We start from the raw sequence: 26,283 nt of genomic DNA, 5'->3' as shown, positions 1-26,283 counted from the left end.
GTATACCTTCGACTTTAGAGGTAGAAATAAGTGAAGGAAAGAGTAAAACATCACCAGCCTCTGATGTTCACGTGACATATGGAAAGATGCTTGCTGAGAGCTTCCGCAGTAGCACTGCAAAGAGTTCAGCTTCTCCTTTATTTGATCGAAATGAAGAGTCAACTCTAATCAGAGCCACTGCGTTTAACAAGAGGGGTGTTCCATCAGGGCAGTTCACAGCACAGTTTTCATCTTTCATGACTACAAAAGATTTCTTTGTGTTGAATAAAGGCTCTGAAGATTCTGGCAAAGCATCATCCACTGGAATACCTTTTTCTTCAGCACCTTTTGATGCTGCATTAGAAACTCTTAAAAGTCTTTCTCGTAAAGACGATGTGACACTCATGGGCCATTATGAGCAGTCTACTCCCTCCTCCTGGTCAGAAATCGCCCTAACAGCAAGGACAAACTCCACTTCTCACTCCCCGGCATCAATCACCAGTGTGAGAAGCGATAAATCTAATTTTTATTTAGGCGCACAAACAAGCATTCCCTCCACTGCCTCCTCTGCTGCAACCACTTCCTCCAGTGATGGACAAAAAAGCAGTGAGACATTTAGTGCTATTTTCAGCTTTGGCACAAAAATAATGGCACCGTATACAAAGTGGAGAACCAGCAAGCCTGTGTCTTTTGACAGCGCTGCCTCTGAATTAGACAATACATCTATTGGCTCCGGTAGGGCAAATTCTAATTTACAAGCAGATGGATCATCGTATGAACATCCAAATCTGGAAGGCGGACAGGAGCGTAATATGCATATATTGAATTCAACTGATCCAACTGTAGTCGCCAGTGATCCATATTCATTTTATCCAAATGCTGGAGAACATCCATCTTTTACATATGTTAAAGGCACACCAGGAGATAAAGAACAGAGTCTGAACGTGTCCCCAGCTAATCTCAGATCTGCTGTGGATGCCACTGTACAGCAGGCAGCCACTGTAAACACTGCTGCTCCATCATCACTGGGTTCAGATGGTTTTCTGCGCCTCTCTCACACAACTACTCACTCTGTAGCATCTTCACAAGCTTCTCTTGAATTGATGTATAAGAGCAAGCCCAGCCTCCCTCTGGCAGATGCTGACTTTCTTGAATCTGCATTTGATTCTGCTGTCACGCTTTCAAACAACCCTGCACTCAGTTTCTCTCACTCTGACAATAACACAACTGCTTTGAAACTGAGGGGGTTAACCCTACCAACAGAGCTGGTTCCATCGTCTTCTTCATTTCATACATCACCATCGTCCTCAGAGATTTCACTACTGTTGTATGGTGGCATCAAAAGTTCTCAGTTGTCATCCTTACACATGAAATCCCCTACTTCTAAAGCTTCAACATCATTGTCTTTATCATCATCATCATCATCATCATCATCATCATCATCATCATCATCATCATCATCATCATCATCATCATCAACATTGCATTCTGGCAGCAGATTGCCAACCAAACCAACCATGTACCCAGGCACCGCATCATCACCTGTGTCTATGAAAGCCACGTTTCCCTCTTTATCACCAAATCTGACCTTATCAATAGATTCAGAGGAAGTGACCGAGACGTTTGTTGTCCTTACAGAGACTGGGACGGAGTTAACCGCTGGAACATCCAAAGCAGTTGCGCTCACTTTCCCCAAAGAAAAAGTGGCCAGTCTAGCCCCCTCTCAATCGGTCAGAATTACCCTTTCTGCTGGGCCCACTGAGAGGACGTCTCAGGTATCACCTCTGCCCCCCCGACAGGACACCACAACAGCCTCTGTCAAGTTCATCACCACAACTGCAGCTTCAACCACCAAAACTAACCCCACCACTACCACGCCTTCCCCAAGAGTCACCACCGCAAGTACACAGTCTGCCACCGCTAGCACACCACAGCCCACCCCTGTGACCAGGAGAACAACAACCATTACAACCATCAGGACTCAAACCAGCAGGAGAACGTTCACGCCACCTGTCCCCAGGACGAGCCTTTCCAGGGGGGGTACCACCATCTTTATTTCCCCATTTACCACCACCACAGAGGCTCCACCGCAGCAGTGCAACATCACAGAGAGATTGTGGGTGAAAACAGGTAAACAGCATTTTTGCCTCAGTTTTAAAAAAAAGAGAAGTGGTGTTATTTATCTAACATGTTTGGTCTGGTGTCTGTCTTCGTTTCTTCTCTTTGTCTGTCTGTCTGTCTGTCTGTCTGTCTGTCTGTCTGTCTGTCTCCATATCTCTCTCAGTTGTTTCCATCTATGTGAGAAGAAACAGGCTGGACAGCATTCAAAGGCAGAACCTGCGAAGGGGACTAAGTCAGGGCCTCCGAAAAGCTCTGAATGATAGTTCAGCCCAGGCTCAGGTCAGACTCCTCTCAGTTACAGTTGATTAATCAACAAACATAGCTGTTATACTATATTTAACATTCATTTATCCATCTAGAGTCAAATATATCCCGTGCAGCCTTTTTTAAACAAGCAAAACTTCTTGGACATTCGCTGGTTCTCATTAAAACACATTGTGTTCATCCTTGAGGCCCTTGAATGCATCACCTTCCTTATGAAAGCCAATTTTTTGGAAGAATCTGAAACCTGCATGGTTTACATCCATGTTTGCTTACGTATCATCTTCTTGCCTTTGTTGCTGCATTTGTTGTTGCATTTCTTGATACGTTACCACAAGCAATTATCCATCAGTGGAGCAATGTGAAACTGTTGATAGGACTGCGTATCACATCACATGTGTGCACGTGCACACGCATTTGTCTCCCTATGCATGTGATATCAACAAAACAGGGACCCACTAGTGCAGCACCACTAGTGGTTAAAAAGTGGTAGTGATTCATGTAAGAAGGGTGCACAGTTTCTCTGATACTGATAATGTCACTAAAGTGACTCGTAGCAGAATCGTAACCTAAGGGCAGATTTAGATTAGCATACTTGGATTATATACAGAGAATAATCTCTTCTTACTGGTCAGTATGTGAAATCTACACTGATATTTTTGCCTCCACGGTATCAGCCAGCATCAGTTCACAGACACAGGTTGAACCGTTGTGACTTAAAGAAGGCTTAGGATCCAGATGAATGAAAAAATACATTTTAAATTAATTCAGAAAGAAAGAAAGAGTTTTTGTTAGCCTTGTTTGGGAAGTGTTCAAAGTTCTGCCAGTGCTCTGATGCTGAGACTTTGATTCATTACACTGTCGGAAAAGTTGAATATTGAGTGAAGTAAAAGGTATTCAACTTTACTGTTATCCCAGCCTGTCTGACTTCAATGAACACGTTTATTTGAAGCTCCTATTTTGCATATTATGTGAAGTGTATCATAGACATTCATTCCTGTGAAGCAGTTTGTGATTACGACACGTTGACTGATAAGTGCCTGTTCTGCAGACCCAAACTGTCGCTCGGTCTTGGACTCTGACTAAATAATCAAACCATCTTCTAACACTGATGAACAGTGAATGGTTTGTGCCCTCACCAGAAATATGCAGTGAATTAGGCACTTATACCAAGGACCCTCATGTAGGCTATGTGAGAAGAGATGAGGACTAATATAGAAATTAGGTTGACTGAATGTGTCCCAGAAGGCAGCGGGTGATGTCACATATTTGAGTAACTGTACCAACACTAAAACAAGATGGAGATTAGGACTGTGGCAGTGCTGTAGATGAGAAGTTTTGTTCCAATTTTCTTATATTTAAAGCAGAGACAGGTTTTTACCGACAACCAGAGAGTCTACAGAATCCATCCACACTTCACCAAAAGGTAGACTTAGCAGAGCAGTGGAGACGCCAGATTTGGTTTAACAAAAGGCTCAGGAGGAAACCAATCCCATCATTTTCCCCTGCAATAATGACCCAAACAGATCCAGTGCGCCCACAATCTCTATGTCTGTGGATTAGCCATGTGTGGAACCAATCATGGTAGCCATTGTGCCAAAACCATTCTCTCTCTCCAGTAAGCCTCTAATACCTCAGCGTGGTATGACTTTGCATCAGGAGCACCTCTTGGCTATGAGAGGCGAGAAGTAGAAATGTGTGTTTGAGTCAAAATGTGAGCTTTTGTGTAAAACAAAGGGATAAAGAGTTCCTCTGGGAGTGATGTTTGCTAGTTGGTAAAGCAGTGTTCTTTGTATACACTGAACATGTGAAAAAAGCATATTGGCTAGAATTAAATTCAGTCGTCTCCTCCTCGTCCCCAGTGGGTTAAAGTGCTTTTAGAGTGTTGCAATTTTGGGCAAGTGTTAAGTACATCTGTCTGCATGTTTCCGCGCGTGTGTGCGTGTTTACTTGTATGCTTGCAATCCTGTGAAATGTCTCGGCGTGTTGTATTTCTCAATGTGGAAGTATCAGATAATTGAGAGAGAGGCCTGTGTGTTCGTCCTGCTCATGTGAAGGTCAGTCCTCTCACATGTTCACTCTCTCTCTCTCTCTCTGTGGAGTCTCAGGAGGTGTCTTGCTTCGGTGCACTCCTGTCACCCATTTTAACATTGCTTGGGTTCCTTTTAGCAGCACTGCTCTCTCATCCAATGGGAAGCAAGCTGTTGGCAAGGGAAATCGCCTCTGTGTTTAATTATAGGTTATAAATGGTTGGGAGGAGAGCAATGTGCCGTACTAATGCTGAAAAGATGATGAGAAATAGATTAAACGAACTGAACCACGAGACGAAAAAACATTTGGCACCTTTAAAAAAGATAAAAGTTGACTATGTTTGTGTCTTGTGGTTAGGCTTCTCCAGTGACTTGAAACTTTTGGAAAATGGCTGAGATCTGTTAGGTTAATCTGTTGACTGACTTGTCTTTCACACCCTTTGAGTTAATGGGTGTGTTACCAATCTCTGGCTTTCTGGAAATGCAATCTCTTAATGACACCTCCACATGGGTGAAGTCTGAGAGGATGAAGTGATAATAAAGGGCTCTTTTCATGGAGCTCATAACAGGGCTGAATTGTGAGGAGGCAGAGAGGTGGCTCTCAGCTACAGAGACTTTTGGCTCTCAGTGTTTCAGCCAGGGGATTTTGTCAGCACAGGCTTTCAGATGGGTTTTGATAACGGACCTGGGTGGTTTCATCTCTCCTACACACCTGGTTTCGTCACATCTGTCATCATTTCCTGTCCGGTTTTCATCCACGCACAGTTCACCGACAAGTCAAACTCCTTCTGACAAACACATGCCTATTTTTACATGCCATGACTTACAACACACACACAGATTTCACCTGTGTTTCTGTGTGAACGAGGACGCAGTGAAACCTGGTCTCTTGGGTTAGAAGTGAAGGAACATAAGCCTCTTTGTCCCAGACTCCCTGTTTAACAGTCTCCCCCACATCTCGCTCATCTTTACTCTCTTCCCAGCAGCCCGTCAGTCCCTGCAGGTTCTCTCCACATGTCTGTACTTCATAATCACTCTCTCTCCTGGTACACATGCTTTCATTAGTGAGTGGTTGGAATACACTCTTAAGAGCTCCATCAATCCAATACAGCTCAAGATCTTGTCATTCAGCTCACTTGCTAATATGACTGATTGACACTACCTTCTGATCCTGCCGCCAAAAACATACCCTGAATGTCTTTTTGCTGATTAACTGTGAATATTTTACATCATTTGACCATTTTTCAAAGCATGGGTACAATTTTCGATTGATTTCCTACTCTGGCTTTTATGCAGTGGATGGTTTCTTTTCCTTTCAGTAGGCTATGGTATGAAAATACAATTTAAACCCAACTCAAACTATAAAGACTGGCCTTTTTTCACAGCTGACAAAGTTTAAAAGCAACGGGCTGATTCATGGCTGTGACTGGTGGTCAAAGGAGCAGCTGTGGATAAACACATTTAATTTCCTACATTCGTAAATTCTTCAAAATAAAAGTCCTTAAAAAAAAGTTATTTTTGCTGCGAGTGTTAGAGGTGTGCTGTTTGCAGAGGGGCAGTAAGAGCCTGTTTGCAGCCCTTCATCCAACATCTGGCTGTTTCTGCTTGTACTGTTCTTCCCTGCAGTATTAGTAGACTTCCTTTTATTGAAGAATTGCTGCTAACAAAGCTCCACTAATTAGGTGATGAACACAATAAAGCCCTCCATTATTTTGTTATTTGAAAACGTTTAATATGAAGCAGCAAAATCAGGATTTTCATCAGCAATCACGTAAAATGACTCCTATACAGCTGAAAGCGAACATGATGAAGCAGTAAAATAAAGCAGATATCTGAAAGTGCAAATGGGGACACAGGGGAGAAACTAAACTTCAAACCACAGAGAGTCAGTTAGAAGCTACAAAGTTCTGAGAGGTGAACACACAGAGACTTTTAAAAACGTCTCTCTCTTTGTTCTCCTGAACAGACGTGAGTTGAGTCAGCTCACACTTGTTTGAGGGGGAGAAGTGGGGTTGTCGCAACCCGCTTGGAGGCAGGTTGCCGTGCTTTGGACTCCGGAGATTGTCCATCTCAGGCGAGGCTTGACACAGCGAGGCACGTTTAAATTGGTGATGAAAACGCAAGCCAAATATGCCGATGGAAAAGCCCTTCAAGTCCCAGTCAGCCATGATGGTGCAAGAGTGAGGCAGCGTTCACAGTACCAGGACCCTGAAACTGAAGCAGCTAGATGCAGTTCAGACATCATTCGTTTTGTTATTTATGCCTGCGCTTTTCCCACTGTAGCATGTCAAAATCTTGAATGGCGTATTGGTAAAGACCTTTCAAATCAGTGCCTGCTTTTTACCACATTTAGCACAAAATCGTGCCTTTCAAGCAATATTCAAGTGTCTGCAAGTGATTTTCATACTGTACTAAAATGGGTAAAAACGGTCTCTATCTGAAAGGAAGAAAATCACTCTCAAACCTCGTGATAGCATTTAGAAAGTGGCAGGCAGAATCCTCAAGACGAAATCTGACAGCTATCTGAGACTTTATCTTGCTGTTTACACCGAGGCAGCCCTCACATGAATACTAGTGGTTGTGTTATAGGTAATGATGCAAATCAAGTTGCAGTGCTGCAAATAGCAGGCTTATGTTAACATTGAATGTAGACAGTTCTTACAACAAAGTGATGAAGGAGCTTTTTATCCACCACCACAGATAGGGCAGTTGACTCAGAACTGTGTAAGGAGGACATAAACTGAGGCTTTATTTTAATCTTATTCTGCTTTTGTATTCTCATTATTAGTTTACCGTAGTTGTATGTTGATTTATCTACAGTTTTATTTGTGAGTGATTTCCTGTGTCTTGGTAATCAGCGTAGGTTGCTTAGAATGGGAGGGTTTCCGGATGAATAATTTGAACTTTGGAACCTGCAGTACCTTGATTTTCAGGTAGGCTGTAGTTCACTGGTTAAGCCAAAGCAGACATTGATGGGTTACACTTTAATATTGGCCACTCATATTGGTATAATCATTGTGCAATTAATGGGCTAAAACATGATAAAAACTACCAATATGGTTCTTCAGGCACGACTAATTGCCTTCTCTATCTTCCCCTCTCAGGTGGAGACAGTATTTGGTTCTCCCAACATGACAGTGGCTTATCACGTGACTGGAGGGGACAGTGTCTACTCTCCCTCCGTAGTGATGGAAAGCTTGGACTCCTATGGCCGCGATAAGCTGATTGCAGACCTGCGACAGTACCTCCCCATGGTAACAGCCCTGCCCCTCCCAGTTGCATTATGGAGACTCAGCCCAGCCACTGGATTCCAGTTGAAAACAGGTCAGATGGTGTTTTATATTTTTATATACATATATGTTCCTGCTGTGATTGTGTGCTGGAGCGATTTCTAACTAAACTAAAACTACACTAAATATTGTGATACCACATTACAGTTTGGGAATTTAGATACATAACAGCTCAAATATTATATATCATCTCAGTGTTTGCAATATATGCACTGCCAAAGAGACCAAAGGCACAATGCTGTAGCATCATGAAGAACAATAGCTCTGCCAGTGCACAGCTTTGTGAGCTCATTTTGTGTTTATGTTCCAGTGCTGCAGTTTGTGGGAGCAGGTGATGATCCTCGGTCCTGTCGCTTCTCTCAGATGATGGAACAGAGGCTTGAGAAGGTGTTTTCTGAAGCGCAGGCTAAAGTGCTCAACACCAACAGCAGACTCTCTGTACAGGTACTGTTTTTTTTTTGTTTGTTTTTTTTTTTTAACACAATGCGGTAAGACTGTCACGTATACAGAACCACCCAGCAAACCAAACAGAAGTTAAGATATATGGTTTAGACTCGAGGTTATTAAATATTGTTTGCAGCATGTTGGAATACGTGTAACTTCAACAGTTTTGTCCCGTTGCACATGAATATTACCATGTGGTTTAGGTGATTTTTAAGCTACAAACAGATGAAATTTGTGCAAAGTTGTCCTTAGTGTATCAGGCTTTGCCTTTTAAGCAAGAGCTGCTTCTGAGATGCAAATTAATAATGTTTAGGGAGGCAATGTTTGTATTAACTTTAATGAGCCGCCACATGAAAGTGCACAGTATATTAAAGCTAATTTAATGGTTATGCATGGATGAAATGCTATAATATTTTTGCACTCTTTCATGCCTTGCCAGCTTCCGAGCTATAATGCTTCTGGATGATTTTCATATTTGTTGATCCAAGACAATAATTGCTTATTTGATGTTTGTCATCTCTACTGTGCCATTTTATTCAACCAGATTTGTGCTAGTCTTGTAGATTTGCACACTACAGTAATGTAATCCCAAGCATTTCACATGATTATACATACAGAAATATTTTTCTGTGTCCTCCTCTTACTCTTAGCGTGCACTCCATGTTTTTTTTGTTTTTTTTCCAGATGCTGAGTGTCTCCCAGGCAGCAGCCTCTCCTGCTGTGTCATTGGTCTACACTGTGAGGAATGGGACTGTCTTCCTTAATGGCACCACTGCCTCAAACCTCCTTGGTCAGCTGTCAGCTGAGCTGGTGGGCTACTTCCTCTTCTATCCACCACTTATCATTGCTGAGCGTAAGTTACAATTTGCATTCAGAAATAGGTCTGTTAGCTAGGAGTAATTCAATACTCCTTACAGGGGGAGACACCAGAAGTAACCCATGTTCTCTTGGGAATGGCTTCTTCTCCAAATACAAATTAGATTCACCTAGTTTTTGCCTTGTGGTGAAAGCCTACAAGACTTCCTGGTCTGTCAGGCTGCATCTCACAAAGCACGCTTGTCTCTCATCTTTGAAACTAGACCTTTGGACTAAAGGAACTGATATATTGATTAGTAGTAGTAGAAATCAAGACCCATTCCAACCTAGAAACTGCAGTGGATTTATTTTGGCATTCACATGAAGCTTAGAAAGTCTGTCTGGGCAATGAATGAATGCAGGAATGCAGTTGTTAAACTGATGTCCAGTTTCTCAGTAATTGGATGTTTGTGACTGTTTTGATGTTCTACAATGACAGTTGTTTTTTAATGACTGAGTCACTTAAATATAGTTGATGCAAAGACACAACTAAGCCCATGCCTTTCATCTTAGCTTCCTTTGAGAGCGTACTCAGTCTAGCTCTCCATCTGTGTTAGAGTTGTGCTCAGAGAAAAACAAATGAAGAGTGGCAGGGAATCAGTAGGAGCCTAAACAGCAATCCTAGTGGGGTCCCAGTGTGCAGCCTTGTTTCCATTCCCAGTGCAACTGGGGAATGAAATGTAAACTGCTCAGTGGAGGGAGATATGGCAGACGCAGATATAATGAGACATCACTTTTATGGTACTTTATTGATCCCTGAAGAAGAGAAACAAGCACAACAGCTTGACCTCGTCTACTGTAAATTCACAATATAGGTTCAGCGAAAGAACTGGGCCGCTGCAGCTGATGCAGGGATTTAAGATCCTTTCATGCGCACAGTTTTATCCAGATATTCCCTGGAAATGTTCAGTGTCAGGGTCAATGTATGCCACCAATCAGAGCCTTTTGCCATTGTTCTAAAGCAATGACAAGTGACACTTCGCAGCATGTACCCTAAAGTCAGCTTGTGATGCATTTTACCTGAAACTTGTAAATATAGTAGCCAATAGCACGAGCAGGGTAGACAATCTTGTTCAGAAGTCTTACAGTGTGTCTACAGAGGAGGCATTTCAACAGATTTGAATCATTATAGGTTTGTGCACAGTGTGTATAACACAAGTGAAACATGTATTTTTAAGCTTCATTCTGTGCCTGACTGCAGTGATTGTGTGTTTGGCTCACAACTCTACCAAAATACAGATGACCTATGCTCAATGTTGTTCCTGAACGCATCCTGCGTAGACACTGACAGACAACTGATCTGCTCTTCTGCTAACATGCTGGTCACACTACACCTGTGTAGATTCGGTGTTACAGGTTATATGTGTGAAAGGGGCCTCAGTCACTACGTTTACATGCAGTCAAGTAACCTTTTCATAACCGGAATATCAGCAATAACCCGGTTGCGCACGGCCATGTAAACACCAATAACCCTTTTGAAAAACTGTAATATGCTCATATTCCGGTTTTTAAAAACCGGAATATGACCCCTGGGTTACTCCTTTTCTAACCCGAATATTTGGTCATGTATACGCCTGGCGGAATATCCCCATCGAATGGAACATTAATTTGTGTTCTGTGCATGTTCTATTCGCAAGGAATCTTGGTCTTTTGAGTGCAGGTAGCATGGATATGGATGGCAAGCTCCAGCTCCATTTCCTATTTCTTCACGTTCTCGCCTTCCATTAATGAAGAAAGTGAGACAGAGTAGTGTCAAGTACTGGTGGTGGGTCAGTACCAGCACCAAAGCGCAAACGAAGGCGACTGCTACCGGCCCTGGGCTGTTCATTATCCACTGTGCTGCTGTTGTTGTTTTTGAAATGACGCGCATTGTGTCATGACGTTCTCCATGCGTTGGCACGTTGTCTGTGCGTCGCTGTTTTGATCGGGATATCCCAATTGATTACCCGTGTTTGCTCATGCATGTAAACAGGTTATTCCGAATGTTTCAGAAACCAGAATATTGACCATAACCCGAATATTGACTGCATGTAAACTGTCTTGCATAATGCAGTTGTCTGTAACCAAACCTGTGTTTTATCAAGCTTAAGGGGGTCTGGAGAATCTTTGGATCAAGGAGATGTTGGAAATCCAAAAGCAGCCATTGGATTGTCTGTAGATCTGAGGAGGCCCATGCCTGCTCCTCTGGTTAGGTTTACTGTTAGAGTAGAAATAAGTCTCCCTGGCTTAATTTGAATGGTTTCTAAGATAGCTGCATTGCTTGAATTTCTCCAGACTTCTTGGTCAGTTTGACAAGACCAAGCTTTGGCTATTCAAGATCATGCTCAGGATCACAGCAGAGCTGATTCTTGAGCCAGGATTTAAGCTAAAGGGCTTATGTATTGCCCTAAGCCATCGAGCTGAGCGCAATCGTGAAAGCACTTTTTTCTTTTCTCTTCTCCTTTGCTGAACCAAAATGAGCTGCGAATCTTCTCTAACCTCCCAGAATGTACCTGGTCGGACTATATTTAGCACATTTAGCTGTTGAAGTATGGAGTATGTTAAATAACTTCTGTCTGTATGGAAAGACAAACAGGGGCTGGTGTGTCCTATGCGGAACTTGAAAGCGAGGCTGAAACTGTACTTCCCCACTCATTTAGATATCTAAACCATCCTGTGACCCATCTAGACCACTCTGAGACCGGGTTTCAAGGCTGCAAACAAGACCAAACATTGCACTTAATTCCTGGCCTCAATTATTTACCCTTGTCATTTGTCCGGATGTGTATTTACACATGACCATGGTTATGTGATATTTTATGAGTTAATGCGAACAGCCTCAATGTGAAATTACACCATCGACCAGCCTGTAGTGGATTATGGGATACAGAGGGCCATAGATGATGCAGATGAAACACAAAATTAGTTTGTTTCATCCAAATTGGGAAAACGAAGGTTGCATTTCTGAACTGTATACAGAAGCCTCTGGTCTGATTATGAGTAAATGAACACAGAAAAGTGTCAAGGTTGCATCCTTTAAATCTAGTTGCAGTCTATGCAGCATCAGTGTCACTGAGGGTAGATAGCAGTTTTGGTTTACACGCTATCTAAATCAAGATGCATAAGATTTCTGCTTGTGAGCATTAAGTTAAAACTCATTCTGCGCTGGGGTTGAATTAAGTTAGAAAATGAAGCTACCCACGGACAGGATGATTCAGTCGGGGAGCAGAGAAAGACAGGAAGACAGCTAAATAGCAAGAAGAGGCTCCAAGGGAGCAGAAACTGACACGGTGAAACACCCAGTACGACAGGGGCATAAGAGGAAGAATGAGAGAGTGTGTGACAGTGATTTTGCTGTGTTTGTTTTGTTGCCTCGCCATTAGTGATATTACACTGTTCACAGGAGGTGTGAGCATATGCTGGCAGCGGCTGCCTCCTCACTTCAAAGGCAATTACCGTAGTAAATAATTAACAGTGGGGGATCTCAGACCACCTCGGGCTCTGCTCTGACAGAAAAGGCCTGGGATCTCACACCACTCCGAAGTGGCCGTTTGTAGCACCGAGTGCTCTGTCATTCCTGTGGTGCCTGTGTAGGCTGGACAGCTTTACTCCCCCTCTGCTCTTCAGCAGTCTCTCTCAGGTGGAATATGAGTGGAGCTGTTCGCAAAATGTCTCTTTTTGGACCATAACAATTCTTGAAATTGTAACCCGAGCACTGATGTAAAATATGAAATAATATTTTAATAACAGCTTTCTGTCACTGCTTGGAATGACTTATAAATGCTCTTCAGTTCGAATGCCCCAAGCTCTCATCACACAACAGCAGAGGCTCGTGTGACACCCCCTTGCCGATTAATATTCCACGACTTATAGACAATATTGGAGTGATTCTGCTGACAGGCCTGCAGCCTTATCCATTAACAATGCTACAGCCCTTACTGTTCTTCTCACCCCTCCCTCCCCCTCCCCCCACACCCCTCTCTCCTGTCATGCCTGAATGTACATTTCTGTAGCGAGTCTGCTTTCACAGGCCAGTGATACAGCATTCCCCCAAACACTGCACCAGCCTCCAGCACAAGAGCTTAATCAGGCAGGAAATAGATGTAACAGAACACAGAGACTACCAGAGCTCTGGCAGCTGAAAGCTCTCCTTGCTTCTGTATTTGTCTGACATGCAGCGATAACGAGGCTTGAAACTGAGATTTCAACCACACAAAATGCACCAAACTGTAAACTGTTCGCCTGCTTCACAAGAAGTTTCACAGGTTTTTTTGTACATTTGGCACAGGTTTATAAGCTCTGGTGCCTCAAAAAACAAACGTCCAACTAGCAAGACCACCACTTGTTACAATGAAAACAGTTGCAGTAGCAACAATGAATGATTTTTTTTTTTCTCTAGACTGAACATTGATTGTGCTGACCAATCGAAAGGCTGTGGTGGCACACAGCTTGAAATTTTTAAGGGCTTATGTGAATGAAATGTGGTGAAAATATATGAGTCTTTAGAGTTAGCTTAGCACTCAGTTTGCAGGGGTATTTTGTTTAACCATGCACCTTTTAATGCTGATGCTGAGAGGTGGAAATGATTCTGTTTTTGTGCCTTTGCAGCAATAGAGTACCACAATCTGAACACCTCCATCGCTACCAGAGACTTCTGGGTTATCACAGGTATGGATATCATAGTTTCATATCATGTTATTTCCTTATTTAAGAAAAAAACATCCTTTCCATCGTCTTCAGGTGAACCTTGTGTGTTATGTTGTATAATGCATCCATTGTTTTCATGGTTTTCTCACTGCTCATCTGTATCTCTGATGGAAAACACTTGACAATTTGCTTCATTTACTACTTCATGACACTGAAATCATGGAAAGTGAAAGACATTACACATCTTCTTATGTTTATAATCAAGTGAATGACTACATCCACTGAGCAGCATGAATATCTTGCAGTGTTCAAGGGCACCATCACTGCTATACTGTATAATGGATGGGTCTTTCAGAACAGGCTGTGTAGCTCTTAACCCTCCACTTACTGCCATGAGAGGCCGAGTCAGTTCAAGGTCATTCCCTTGAAAATGGGATTTACTCACACTGAACAAGATGTACAACCAGGATTATTGCTTTTCAACTGTTGATAAAATGGAACGGATTAAAGCTGCATTAGCTGATGTTTGACCACTAGGGGTCTCTAAATCAAGCTTCCAGGAAGCACAGCCCTGATTTTTTTTAGTTTAACAAGTTTTTATGGCTTATAGCCCTCACAGCCTGGGAATCCTCTCTCTCTCTCTCACACACACACACACACACACACACACACACACACACACACACACACACACACACACACACACACACACACACACACACACACACACACACTCATGCACATTTCTAATTTGGCCTCTATCCCTTCTTTCTTTATGCTACTCTCTTTCCTTGCCAGCAATTTATTTTCTCTCTTAACAACCATCTGGCCATCCTCCTACTTTTCGTCTACATTTGCAGTGATCCAGGACGTGGATAACGCCAGCCTGGAGGGACAGTACCAAAGCTTTGCCAGTCTAATGGAGCAGCGGCTGGCAGAGCTGTTTGTGTTGGCAGGGCAGCAGGGCACTCGTTTCAGACGAGCCACTGCTGTAGGCAGCTACACTGTCCAGGTAAGAGACTGGCATGGCAGCCCACAGGGAGAGCTGCGTCTGACTTCCTCTGCAAGAACAAACAGAGTCAGAGAGCATTTTAGATCAGAAATCACTTTAGATTCTTATTCTGAAGTTCTTGTTACTCAGATGGCCAATGAAAGCATTAATCCAACAGTTTTGTTGGCGTATATCTTACACTATGAATATTTCATGAGATACACGCTTTGATATACACTTCTGCACACGCTTGCATGATTACTTGTGGTCAGCCCTTGTTAATTAGGGATTTTCTCACCTTATCATCTGCTAATTGCTCATCAAAACAAGCCAGAGGTTCAATGTTTTACTAAACAAGTGTTCTCTTCTGTCCATATGGTTTTCCTCTCATGAGACTCATCGCCTAAATGCGCGGTTGTACGCCGTCAATACTGAGCATGCTGTAGTTCAAGTAACATGTGTAATCCCTTTTCTTTTTCCAATCAGATGGTGAACATTCGTAGGGTGGCAGGGCTGAAGAATCCGGCAGAGATGACCTACTACGTCCAGCACAAGGGCGTCCCTCTATCGGGCACATCAGCTGCCAAGGTCCTGAACACAGTGGATTCTCAGACCATGGCGCTCACCCTGGGCTACTTTGTCCAGCTGCAAGCAGAACGTAAGCACAGCATCCCTCGAGCATTTGACAAGTAGGCAAATAGACAGAAACACTGACAGACTAGACATGCAAACCAAAACACATGACTCATGCTGAGTTTAGAAAGAAGAGCTAGTGCTGGGTTGAGGGCAGTAGAAGAAAAGGTTGAGAAAGCATTTTACTCTCTAATTTTTCTGAAATGCTCCGGGCAGGACAGTGTTTGTTTGGGCTGCAGTGCTGCTCAAGAGAAAGGGAGAAGGGGAGAGAAGGGGAGGCAGAGCTGGTCAGGAGGGGGGGGGGGGGCATGCTGCATTCTTTTATAGATTGTTGCCTACAACAGCTGAATCAGGCACACTGTCTCTAAGGCTGAGCAGTGTCATTTAGCGCAGGTGTGAAGGATGCTTCTGCATGTTTTAACAGGAAAAGTAAGCTGTGTATGCTTCCAATGAACCATCAATGGCCTGTTATCATTTACTGTTTATAGTTTACTGGATGCATGTAATGAAGTGATTATGGTGAAAAATTGCTATTCTTTTTCTTTTTTTTTAGCTGTGGTCAAGAACCCTCCTAATAACCTTTGGATAATTGCTGCAGTGCTGGCCCCCATTGGCGTAGTAACGCTCATTATTATCATCATCACAGCTGTGTTGTGCAGGAAGAATAAAAATGACTTTAAAGCTGATGCCATCGGCAACCTCAATCCTCGAGCTAAGGTATCTGTCTTCCTCTCTGCAGTATGTATCTGTCTGTATGTGTTAAAGTAAACAGAAGACTTGAACCAGCTCAATTTTGATAATTGGTTCATTGTTTCAAGCTTCTCAAATGCAATGAATTGCTGCCCTTCTCGATTATATGTCATAAATTGAACCATGTTTGGATTTTTGGCAGTTAGTCTGACAAAATAAGACATGTTGTCAATTATAACGAAACAAAATGATTTATTGAGAAACTAATCAGCAGATGATGCTTTAGCGAAAATAATCAGCGGCTGCAGCCCGAGAGCAGGTGTTTGTCACTTTTTAGCTTTGGTTTGCAGACCATGTGGTACAATATGTGTCAGTGAGTGATGAGGATGACTGTGTATGCAGATTGTGTAACAGAGTTTTCTGGGTTTTTAGTGTTGTATTCTGTATTATCTGCATTACGCCTTCTGTACAACCTCTTTCATGCATCACTAGAATCCTAGTCAGTCTTGAACCGTGAGCAGCATACACTGTTCAAAACATCTTCTCTTGTTCTCAGATGGCGTATCGGAGAGACGTGGGCTATTATCACCAGGTATGTGCTTCTCTTATTTCCTCTCATTACTCATCTGGGTTTTCATCTTCAGGCCTCAACAGTGCCAAAAGTGGGATTTGAATGGGGTTCTGGGCAGACGTCACCTATGGTATATTTCAATAAATCTTGCTGTGCTGATGAGAATGAAGGCTACAACAGCACTTGAAGAAACAGACCTTTCACAGTGAGATTTTCTTGGTTGAAAGGCTGCTATTGCCTGTTATAGCAGCCTCCAGATGGCAAATTTGAAAGACTAAGCTTTACAGAGAATGATTATTATGGAGATGTGTTTTTCTACCAAAAAGTGTGTGTGTGTGTGTGTGTGTGTGTGTGTGTGTGTGTGTGTGTGTGTGTGTGTGTGTGTACTGACACTTGTTTGTTTTTTTTGCATAGAGAAGATTGAAAACTGTTTCCATTATTGTTGCATCAATGGTGTCACAATGTCCTAATCAAAGTTATCTCTCTACCTCCATGTCTGCTGTCTGTTCTCCTCAGTGGTTCTCATCACTGTAAAATGTCACTGTAGACGAATGGAAATGCACAGCAACACTCAGCACATCCCACTTCTTTATTTATGGAATTTCATAAGAGAGAAAGTAACAAAATCTTCCATATTAAACAGTGAAAGTCACTTCATTGCTCCCTTCAGAGCAGATATTATTACACATATTGTAGCCAGCTCTTTCTAATAGTAACCAAGGAAAAATTCTTAACATGCTCAAAGATTGAGTGACTCCTAAAAATTTAAATGAGACTCCTGCACGTCTTCTGTTTCTACTTTCACTGTCTGCAAGCCAAACACTTTTATCATAAACCCTTGTTAGAGTTTCCTACGGTGGCACTTTTAGTTAGTGAGAACACCAGATCCAAAGAAAATCTATACTCTTTCTCTATGTGTCTGTGCGCGCGTGTGTGTGTGCGTGTGTGTGTGTGTGTGCGCGCACGTATAGCTATAGCAAATGAGAGGCTGTACAGTATGTTCTGCAGTCGAGAGAGTATCATGCATTGATTTTGCACAATGGCTTGGGCAGTGATGTGTGCCTGACAATGTATGACTCTGTGGTGAGAGTAGTCCTAAATATTTCAGTGTGTGTGTGTGCGCACGCGCATGTGTGTATTACCCTTTTAGCCTCAACCTTCTCTATAAGCTTGTGGACATCCACTGTTTGGTAAAACACCACAAATCCACCTCCCTCTCATCCTCTAATGTGCTCTAATGTTTAACTTCACGACTGTATTTCTGTGAAAGTCTGCAGATCTCATCTCGTCACCGCCCACTGTGAGTCATTTATTTGACACGAATTTGGAAGAGGATGAAAAAGGGCCTCAGTTAAATCTGTGCTTATCTATTTCAAGGCACAGCGGCGCAGTAATCCCAGTTCTGTTCCTTAAATCCTCTGGACATCTCTTCAAGATACACTTTCGGGGGTTTTTTTGTAGATGTCTGTCTGCATGGCACTTCTGATTGACTAATGAATATCTCACTGTTCCTCATGTCAGTTATTACTCTTTATGACTACAGGTATGTGAAAGGAAATCAGTCTTACTAAAGCTGTCTCTTTTGTCTCTCTCCATCAGCCAGTCCAGGGTTTTGACTATGCCAAGCAGCACCTGGGCCAACAGGGAGGGGATGAGGAGACCCTGCCTGTCAGTCAGGATACCTTAGTGATGTCCCTCCAAATTCGGGACACACCACTCTCACTAGAAAAGGCCCTGCAACAAGACGGAACGGCCAATAAGAAAAGCCTCACCGCTGACAAACACAAAAGGTATCATACATGTCTACACATATTGATCTCCTCTGCCGTAATCTGTCATCAAAAAAGTCAAATATCTTAACTTAACCACATCTTGAGACGATTAACTGTGTCGGTGATGTTGGCCTTTGAATTAAGTTTCACTACTCCTTAGTGATATTCAGTCTAACAGAGGATGTGTTGTATTTTCATTTGGAGATAACACTAATCCATATGCATGATTATTATTAGTGATAATATTGAATTAAAGTCTATTTACAAGGCAGTTTCAATAAAAAAGATTTGTCACCGTCTTTAGCAGAGACAGATGTGTTTGTCTACAAATCCATGGCAAACAACTCCCAAATGTAAATTTCAAAAATTGGCTGTTTATGACTGTTTTTTTACCTACTTTTCTTTGGATAATTGCAAGTCAAGCTTTTATCTTGAGATCCCTAGTTAATTATTTTGTTTTCTTGAGGTAACAAACCTTGTTTACTCGTGATAACAGGTTGATTTATCTTGTTATCTCAAGAAAAGAAAAAGCCGTTTTCTCACAGGATGGTTACGGAGTATTTGGAAACTGGTGTCTTATTCATTTGAATGACATTGTTAGAGAGACAGTCTCTCTTCCTCAGCCAGCAGCAGCTCATATGACACCTATAATAATGGCAGAGGTAAAGACATTATTAAGGCCATCCAGTTTGCTATGAGACTTGCAAACCTGTCCCTCTGTACACAGTGACTCCCACAGTATCTCCACATAGAATACAGACACTGTTAGACTGTGACCTCAACCTGATCAGTAAATTGGTGGCGAAGGATGTCAAAGGCTACTCAAATGAAAATGGATCAGTTTCATGCATTGACCAATAATGGCTTCTCCATTGTGTGTCAACTGTAGAACTTAAAACTGTATATTCTATGAGCAGTGATACAAGATGAAGGGGAAGCTTGCAAGCCTGTCTTGCTGACATTCACACCAATAAAGAGCTGCTCAGGTGGCTAACGAGGACGCTGCAGACATTTGAATGTGAATAAGCACAATATTGATTTTCTAACCTGGTATCATTGTTCTCTCTTTGATCCGCTTGAGCTCCCTTTGTCACAGTTAACATGCTCACATGTTAGAGGGAAATATGTTGCATCCACACACAGATGATAATCAGATGATGATTATCTCAATTTATTGAGGAATAGTTTAAGGTTTATTTCTCCTACAAAGACTGAAGCCAACCACAGTAGTACCTTTGCTTACAGTGTGTGCGTACTATCTCAACAATTGCACCACTGCTCTGTCAGAGAGCTCCAGGGTCACATGGAGAGAGGCAGGACAATAAAACACAAAGATCCCTCCAGCCCCATTGTCTGTCCTCATTCTACCCTGATGCTGAGTGATCGGCAGTCACTAACAGAGTCCTCTGTATGGGCAGGTGAAATTGGCCATTTTCCATCTGACAGTTTGTGGCACTGTTTCAGAAATGCATTGCCATGTTAAATTATGTTAAATTATTTAAGCAAGGAACACAAAAGGGTGTAATTTTTCAAGGCCATGCAGGATAATGAAATGTCAAAGGAAATGTATGTAACAGAATAGGGAATCTGTAGTCTGGAGGTCCTGCTGTAATGATTTTGGAGACATCTGAGGCAGCAAAATATCATCAAACAAGGTTTATCAGCGTTTATTCGGTTTTCAACCAGCTATAGCGTGAATGACTTTTATTAGCCACATAAAGTTATCCTACATCTCACTTTTCATTTTGAGATGTTTCTCCAGAGTGATAATAAACTACATTTGTAGATATATATTTAGCTTGGAATGGAGGAAAAAACACCACAGTACTGTGTTTCAGCTATTTGCTACTCTGTATCATGTGCTTTTCCAGCCGCTAAATCAGTTGCTAGCTAGGAAAAGCAGCCTGTGTAATTTTAACTCTCTGCATCATATCAAAACCACTGACATGTGAGTGAATGCTGTGTTCATTCAATCACGTGTAGGTTCACTTTTCACAGCTGACATCAGAGTGAAGGTGAAACCTGTCATTCACCTGTTGTGCCGCCTGTTTGAAATGATGCCAGACGAAGAGAAACTTGTGAGATGACATTGAGGTTAAGTTTTTAAAAGTCATTATTTGATTTCAAAAGACTTAGATAGTATTGCAGTATAATTATGAATTCAGAGCCAGGATGCTGGTGTGCATGTAAAAACATGCATGCCCTCTCTGAAGTCAGTTGTTCTAAGGTCACACAAATGTTAGCCTCTCAACACCAACACAGGATCAAACGTACAACCCTCTCAAATAGCCAATGTAAACATATGTAAATGTACACCTCAATTAATTATCACACATTCCACATCTTTGTAGTGCTGCGTGGCGCCGGCTCTCTGCAGCACTGCCTTGACGAGAGCGGGGAGGGCAGCCACTGTTCCTCTGTCTCTCGTTAGCTGTTATCATTTTTACCAGACAATTAGGGGATAGACCACGGTGCTTTGATGTCACTGTCAGCCTCGTGGACCTCTGAGCTGCTGCTTGATCAGCTCTAATTCCAACTACACTACAGCTTTTGAAGCTAGCGAAACAAGAATTGGATAAAGCAATTGTTTGTCCAATTAATTGCAGAAGCAGTCTTGCTTCACTCTGGATGGCTTGTGCACTCATTTGGAAACATTCACAGTACATACTTAAGCATCCACAATCTCTGAGTGGTAGAGACTTTATTAATGGAAATGTGCAGATAAATGTACAAAACATACAGAACAGGCAGTGTGTAGTGAAGGTTTTAATGATGAACACAAAAGAGCGATAGTAATACATTATGTTGACTGGACTCGGGCTAGAGAGATGGAGAGAGGAAGGTGAGGCTGTTAAAGGGAGGGATGACATAACCTGGCTGTGAGCCCAGCTTCCGGAGAGCTCACCGCCTTTCCTGTTGCTATGGTTACTTGCAGCAAGTTACCGAGTGAGGACGGTTCCGTCATCAGCAACGAATCAGAGAAGCTGAATTCCGGCAGGGGCTTGACAGCGCTGAAAGTCACAGCACAGCAGAAACTGACAAAGGAGGAGACGCGCAAGAGGGACGGTGAGAGTCACGCTGATGCAAATACAAATAATGTATTCTACAGCTCTGCCGCAGACAAGGTCAGGCATGTCACAAATGCCAAAAATCTTTTCCCAGTCTTTTCTGCGTGGAGCACTTTCCCAGTGTCCTGTTTCTCATGGACACAGGTTACCCACTGCCACTGCAGCTTTTTTTTTTTTAAAGGCAGCAAGGTAGCCACTCAGCAATAAGCAGAGATGGACCGGATGAATATGCATGAGGCAGACACTCTGCTGACATGATACAGTATGTCAGACTAGTGGATGCTGTGTGACAGACTGGCAGACACACACACAGGCGCACATTCACTAATGCAAAAATGCAGAAAGACCATATGAAGTCACACGCATCTTAGTTTCTTCGAAGATGGAGAGCAAGTTAAAGACGTTGAACTATTCGATGTGCTATTCTCATCCACTGAAGCTAAGTGCTCCACATGTGGTGGGCGTGAGTCAAATTAATCAAATTCACATACTCTGCTTGTAAATTGGATTGAGCTGGCTAGATTATGATTTTCTTAATGGCTGGATTTGAATAATTCATCAGCTGAGTTCAGGGAAAGTAGAATTGAATCCGGTTTGTCTGATGTCAGATAAGAAATGAAAGTGCAAAGTCAGTTTCTTTCATCTATCACAGAGATGCATTGGCACAACCTTTGAAGCCAGCGCTATCTTTGTGATCTATTGTCTCCATCCACCACTTCATTTGCTGACACAGACGAGTGATGTTTGACATAATCCCACAGTGTCAGCCTGAGAGAGAGAGGGAGAGAGAGACAAAGAGGGAGTGTGACAGTCTGCTGCCCTTTGACTGACAATGTAATGATTAGAGGTATTTGTAGTCTCTTTGTGAGTGAACTCCCTCTCTGTTCTTCAGATCCATATGACACCTCCTCTGGCTCCCTGCAGCTCATATCTATAAAGCCCATGGCGGCTCAGCCCAACTACTCACACCCTGCATCCTCTGACCGCAGCCAGGACTCAGCTGTCGTCAATGGAGAGGTGACGCACGTGCACACATCCATTCAGACTTAAAAGATGCACAAATGCAGACGTGAACACAGATGCACAAAGGTATCAAAGACCCTGAAAAGGCCAAAGTTGGAGCAGTTCATATAACGCATTCCTCAACAGTTTTTGTTTTTTTCTCACTGGGCCACAGTATACAGTCCTCAGCTAGCAAAAACTTGTTGTTAAGATCATCCTTGCCGGGTGCCCAATAGCTCACTTGACAGAATGCGTGCCCAATACACTAAGGCCTTGTCCTTACCTTTGCTGCCCAGGTTCGATTCCAGCCCAGAGCCCTTTGTTGCGTATAAAGGCAAAAAGACAAAGAAAAGCCATCTTTGCCCTCAGGCCTTCAGAGTGTTAAATGGTCTGTCCAACTATGGATACAAATGCTGAGTTTAACTATGTATTCAAGTCATACATCATTGGAAAGATAAGATTCTTGTGATTCAATTGGTGCAAACATTTCAGGATATAATCACAACAGCAGGTACAATCAATGCCAACAAGAAAACAAACAACCGATTATGAAATTGAGGCCACTCACAGATGCAGTCTCATCGTAATCCACTAATCAATAACACTCTGACAAAAACACTCTGGTTGCATTGACAAAGGTCCAGACAATCAAATCCAGTAGAACTTTCAATCCAAAGCACTGTGAAAATCCACAGAATGTTGTTTCGCCATCTCAAATTAACCAGCGACGTGCTAATCTTCCATGTATTCTCTGTTATAACTCCAGTAAGTATCAGTGATATGTGGTTGCTGCACTCTGACCTTTTGATTGACAGCTCACTTGACCAAATATGATCTTCCATGCTATGTTCACAGCCAACAAGTGCTTCATTCTCTTCTTTTGTGTAAGATTGAGCCAGCTTCGACTGATGGTGCAGATGACTGGCACTTTGTAGTGCCAATGAAATTTTTAAAATGTTGATATGCAGCTTCAATGGGTAATTTACAGCCAAATCAATTAATTCAGTGCAAATCCTACACAGGGTTCGACATGATAGATATAGTAAATGGCCTCAATATAAAGATTGTGTGTGTGTGTGTGTGTGTGTGTGTGTATATATATATATATATATATATATATACATATATATGTGTGTGTGTGTGTGAACAAATTTCCAATTTTGGAGAATGCAGAGTCATACTATAAGAAAAAAAGTATGTAAAATTCAAGTATCAGTTTTTCTTGAACTGGGACTCGGATAAGGCTTCGTGCTGTGGTTCCATTGTGTTAGGCAGATAATAAGTCACAGATACTCATCTGCAAGCATCTATTTGCAAAAAAGAAACCTACTTCAGTGTGTTACTTGTATCACTCAATGCCAGTAGCATTTGCAGTGATTCTGACTGCTGGGAATAAAATGTCCCAGTGTCACATTTCAAAAGAGACCGAAACCATGCACGTACACCAAGTGGTTCAATAACAGCTTTGGGTATGCCTTGGAAAGTCATTTTAGGCAAATATTACAGGAATGGGAAGAGGGTGACATTTGAATCAAAATGTAATGACGTGTGGAGTTGTTTGCTTGTATTGTCAGACCTGTCAATCAGACCTGATTAAACCACAACCATGCAGTCGTGATGAAGCAGATTAGCTGACATTTTGAATGTTTAATAGATAAGAACTGCTAATTCCCTAACTGCTTATCTAAACTTGAATATTACTTAATGCAGAGATATTGAGATTTGAAACCAAAGAGGCTTTGAAAGGTGCTCCATTCTGACATCAGTTATGTCCAATATAATAGATTTTTTTTCATGGAGGAGAATTTGGAGGAGTCCTTTAAAATTAGTTACATGATTTACAGCCTTGTTTGATGTCATTTGATGAAGGTCTGACCTCTGATGATGACATCCAAATATGATCAGGTGTTAAAAAATGTAGGTGTTAAAGCTCAAAAGGGGCATTTTCTTGCAGCACTGTACTTGGATATGTTGTAAACTCATCCAAATGTTATTCCCTAGAAAACCTGAACGATGGCCTGACTTTTATCACAAGATCAAAGAACTGCAAACAATTGGTCCAGTAATATGATGCGCCACATTTTTTACATTCTTCATTTTCATTATTCTTCCATTACATCAGTGATTCTGAGGCAACATGAAAAATAATAAATATGTTCTGAATCTGTCTAGCTGTTATTATTGCACAACAGTTTCATTTTCAGAGTTTATTATTGTCATGAACCCACTGATCTTTCATCCACACATGCCTTTTAAGACAAAGCAGTCGTACCACACACCGCAAGGAAAACCTCGTGTGTGTTTGCATGCTCGTCTCCCTGCGTCTCTTTGCATCCTGCACCCTTTCCTCTCTGCAGGTGAACTTGGCTCTGAAGCAGAAGTCAGACATTGAGCACTACAGGAACAAGCTGAGGCTGAAGGCTAAGAGGAAGGGCTATTATGACTTCCCCTCCACCGACGGCAGCAGCAGCGGTCGGGCCCTGGCGCAGAGGCAGCGGCACGGCCATGAGAGGGCAGCCGGTGAGCATGGCAGACCACTGGAGCCTGATGATGAGCGAGGTTCCACTTATGTCAAGTCTCACAGGAGGTGAGGGGAGAGTGGGAAAGCAAGTGGAACCTGGGTTTGGCTGAGTGTAAACAGAAAAGAAAATCCATGCTTACTTAAGGGTTTGAGGACACAGTTGGAGCGTGGTGCAGGTGACATGGCATTTCCTATTAGTTGATTGGGCCAGTTATCCATTCCTGCTGATATCTGCCTTGCCCAATTAGCTTATAAATAACTAAAACTGTCTCCTCTGATGTCGTCATTATCCTGTCTTAGTAGGCACTGAGAGATCCATCAGGCCTGTCTGATTAGTTTGATCCAAGTCCTGAGCTTCCCTCATGGAGATAAGAGGATTGGCAGGGTGTCGGACAGTCCACTACACTGGTTCTGTCCTGCTGCTTTACAGATGCACATAAAGATGGACAGGGTCTTTGGTTCTGACAGACTCACAGCAAGGGGGGAAACATCCTTTTTACATGAGATTACTGTAAGATTACATCATTCTAGCCTCCATAGTGGAAAGCAACATTTGAATTTTGGCTTGTGTGTTGACTTAGCAAAGGGTTGAATAGACCTGCTGTTTTTATATTCCACCACATTGAGCAAGATAAGGATTTTAGCAGCTATTTACTGTTAAAACTACTGTGTGGCTGATCAGCTACAGCAACAACATGCTTATATGCATCTTTGTCATTGCCGGTCTCCTCTTTGTCATTGTTTTGTTTTGCTAGTTGCTTTTGGTATTGCATTTTTCTGTGCAACACCTCAAGAATACCCTCAGTCCTGATTCAGCTCTTTTACTTGACATCCTTTTGAGATATCCTAACATACTGCATCTATTTGGTCTGTACTGCAACTTTATGTACCTCTTTGAAAGGGAATCACATCCCCCACTGTGTTCCCCACCACCTCCACATCCCACCCACCTTTCCCCAAAGGCACTCTGAAACCATGGTTGAAAGTGAGAAAGCTGAATTGAAAGGATTTCAATTGACAACAGCCATACCCCAGATCTGATTTGTACTAAATCCACTCTTTACTCAAATTGACAGGCATTCGCAGGTAGGGCAGACGGCCTATCGCAGCAGACAGAGTCTGAGCAGTCCCAGTCCTGGAGGAACGGAGATGGACCTGCTTGTTATGAGGGAGAGACCCAGGAAAGGCATACGCAACAGCGGCTATGATGTGAGTCACGTGTCATGAGTCACATGTAATTACCCACTGACCCCTGTCTCAAAACAAGATACAGTTTTTACTTTGTATATGCATTAATGATGTGCTACAGATGTACAAATGTTTGTTCGTTTGTGTGGTTTTGTGCTTTTTACCAAATTTACATGATAAATTGAAAATATGTGTAAAAAAGCCATTGTCAATGTTTTCAGTGCAGCAAGATAAAATGCAA

The 26,283-nt window shown here is 42.4% G+C and overlaps 1 protein-coding gene across 1 annotated transcript in view; it reads left to right on the top strand.

The window, feature by feature from the left end:
• The window catches only part of kiaa1549lb (KIAA1549-like b), a 61,201-nt gene that overhangs the window by 27,247 nt on the left and 7,671 nt on the right, over positions 1 to 26,283 (top strand). Inside the window, exons 3-17 of the mRNA XM_070965143.1 lie at positions 1,618 to 2,109; positions 2,264 to 2,379; positions 7,496 to 7,715; positions 7,992 to 8,125; positions 8,810 to 8,978; positions 13,568 to 13,627; positions 14,467 to 14,618; positions 15,084 to 15,255; positions 15,784 to 15,947; positions 16,477 to 16,512; positions 18,091 to 18,281; positions 21,199 to 21,329; positions 22,224 to 22,348; positions 24,691 to 24,920; positions 25,931 to 26,063. Of these exons, the coding sequence (XP_070821244.1) occupies positions 1,618 to 2,109; positions 2,264 to 2,379; positions 7,496 to 7,715; positions 7,992 to 8,125; positions 8,810 to 8,978; positions 13,568 to 13,627; positions 14,467 to 14,618; positions 15,084 to 15,255; positions 15,784 to 15,947; positions 16,477 to 16,512; positions 18,091 to 18,281; positions 21,199 to 21,329; positions 22,224 to 22,348; positions 24,691 to 24,920; positions 25,931 to 26,063 (2,525 nt within the window). The remainder of the gene's footprint in view (positions 1 to 1,617; positions 2,110 to 2,263; positions 2,380 to 7,495; positions 7,716 to 7,991; positions 8,126 to 8,809; positions 8,979 to 13,567; positions 13,628 to 14,466; positions 14,619 to 15,083; positions 15,256 to 15,783; positions 15,948 to 16,476; positions 16,513 to 18,090; positions 18,282 to 21,198; positions 21,330 to 22,223; positions 22,349 to 24,690; positions 24,921 to 25,930; positions 26,064 to 26,283) is intronic.

Source organism: Chaetodon trifascialis, chromosome 1 (genome assembly GCF_039877785.1).
Source record: "Chaetodon trifascialis isolate fChaTrf1 chromosome 1, fChaTrf1.hap1, whole genome shotgun sequence".
In the NCBI taxonomy this organism is placed as follows: domain Eukaryota; kingdom Metazoa; phylum Chordata; class Actinopteri; order Chaetodontiformes; family Chaetodontidae; genus Chaetodon; species Chaetodon trifascialis.
Note: the sequence above shows the minus strand (reverse complement) of the source record. Positions and strands in the feature narration are given on the sequence as shown.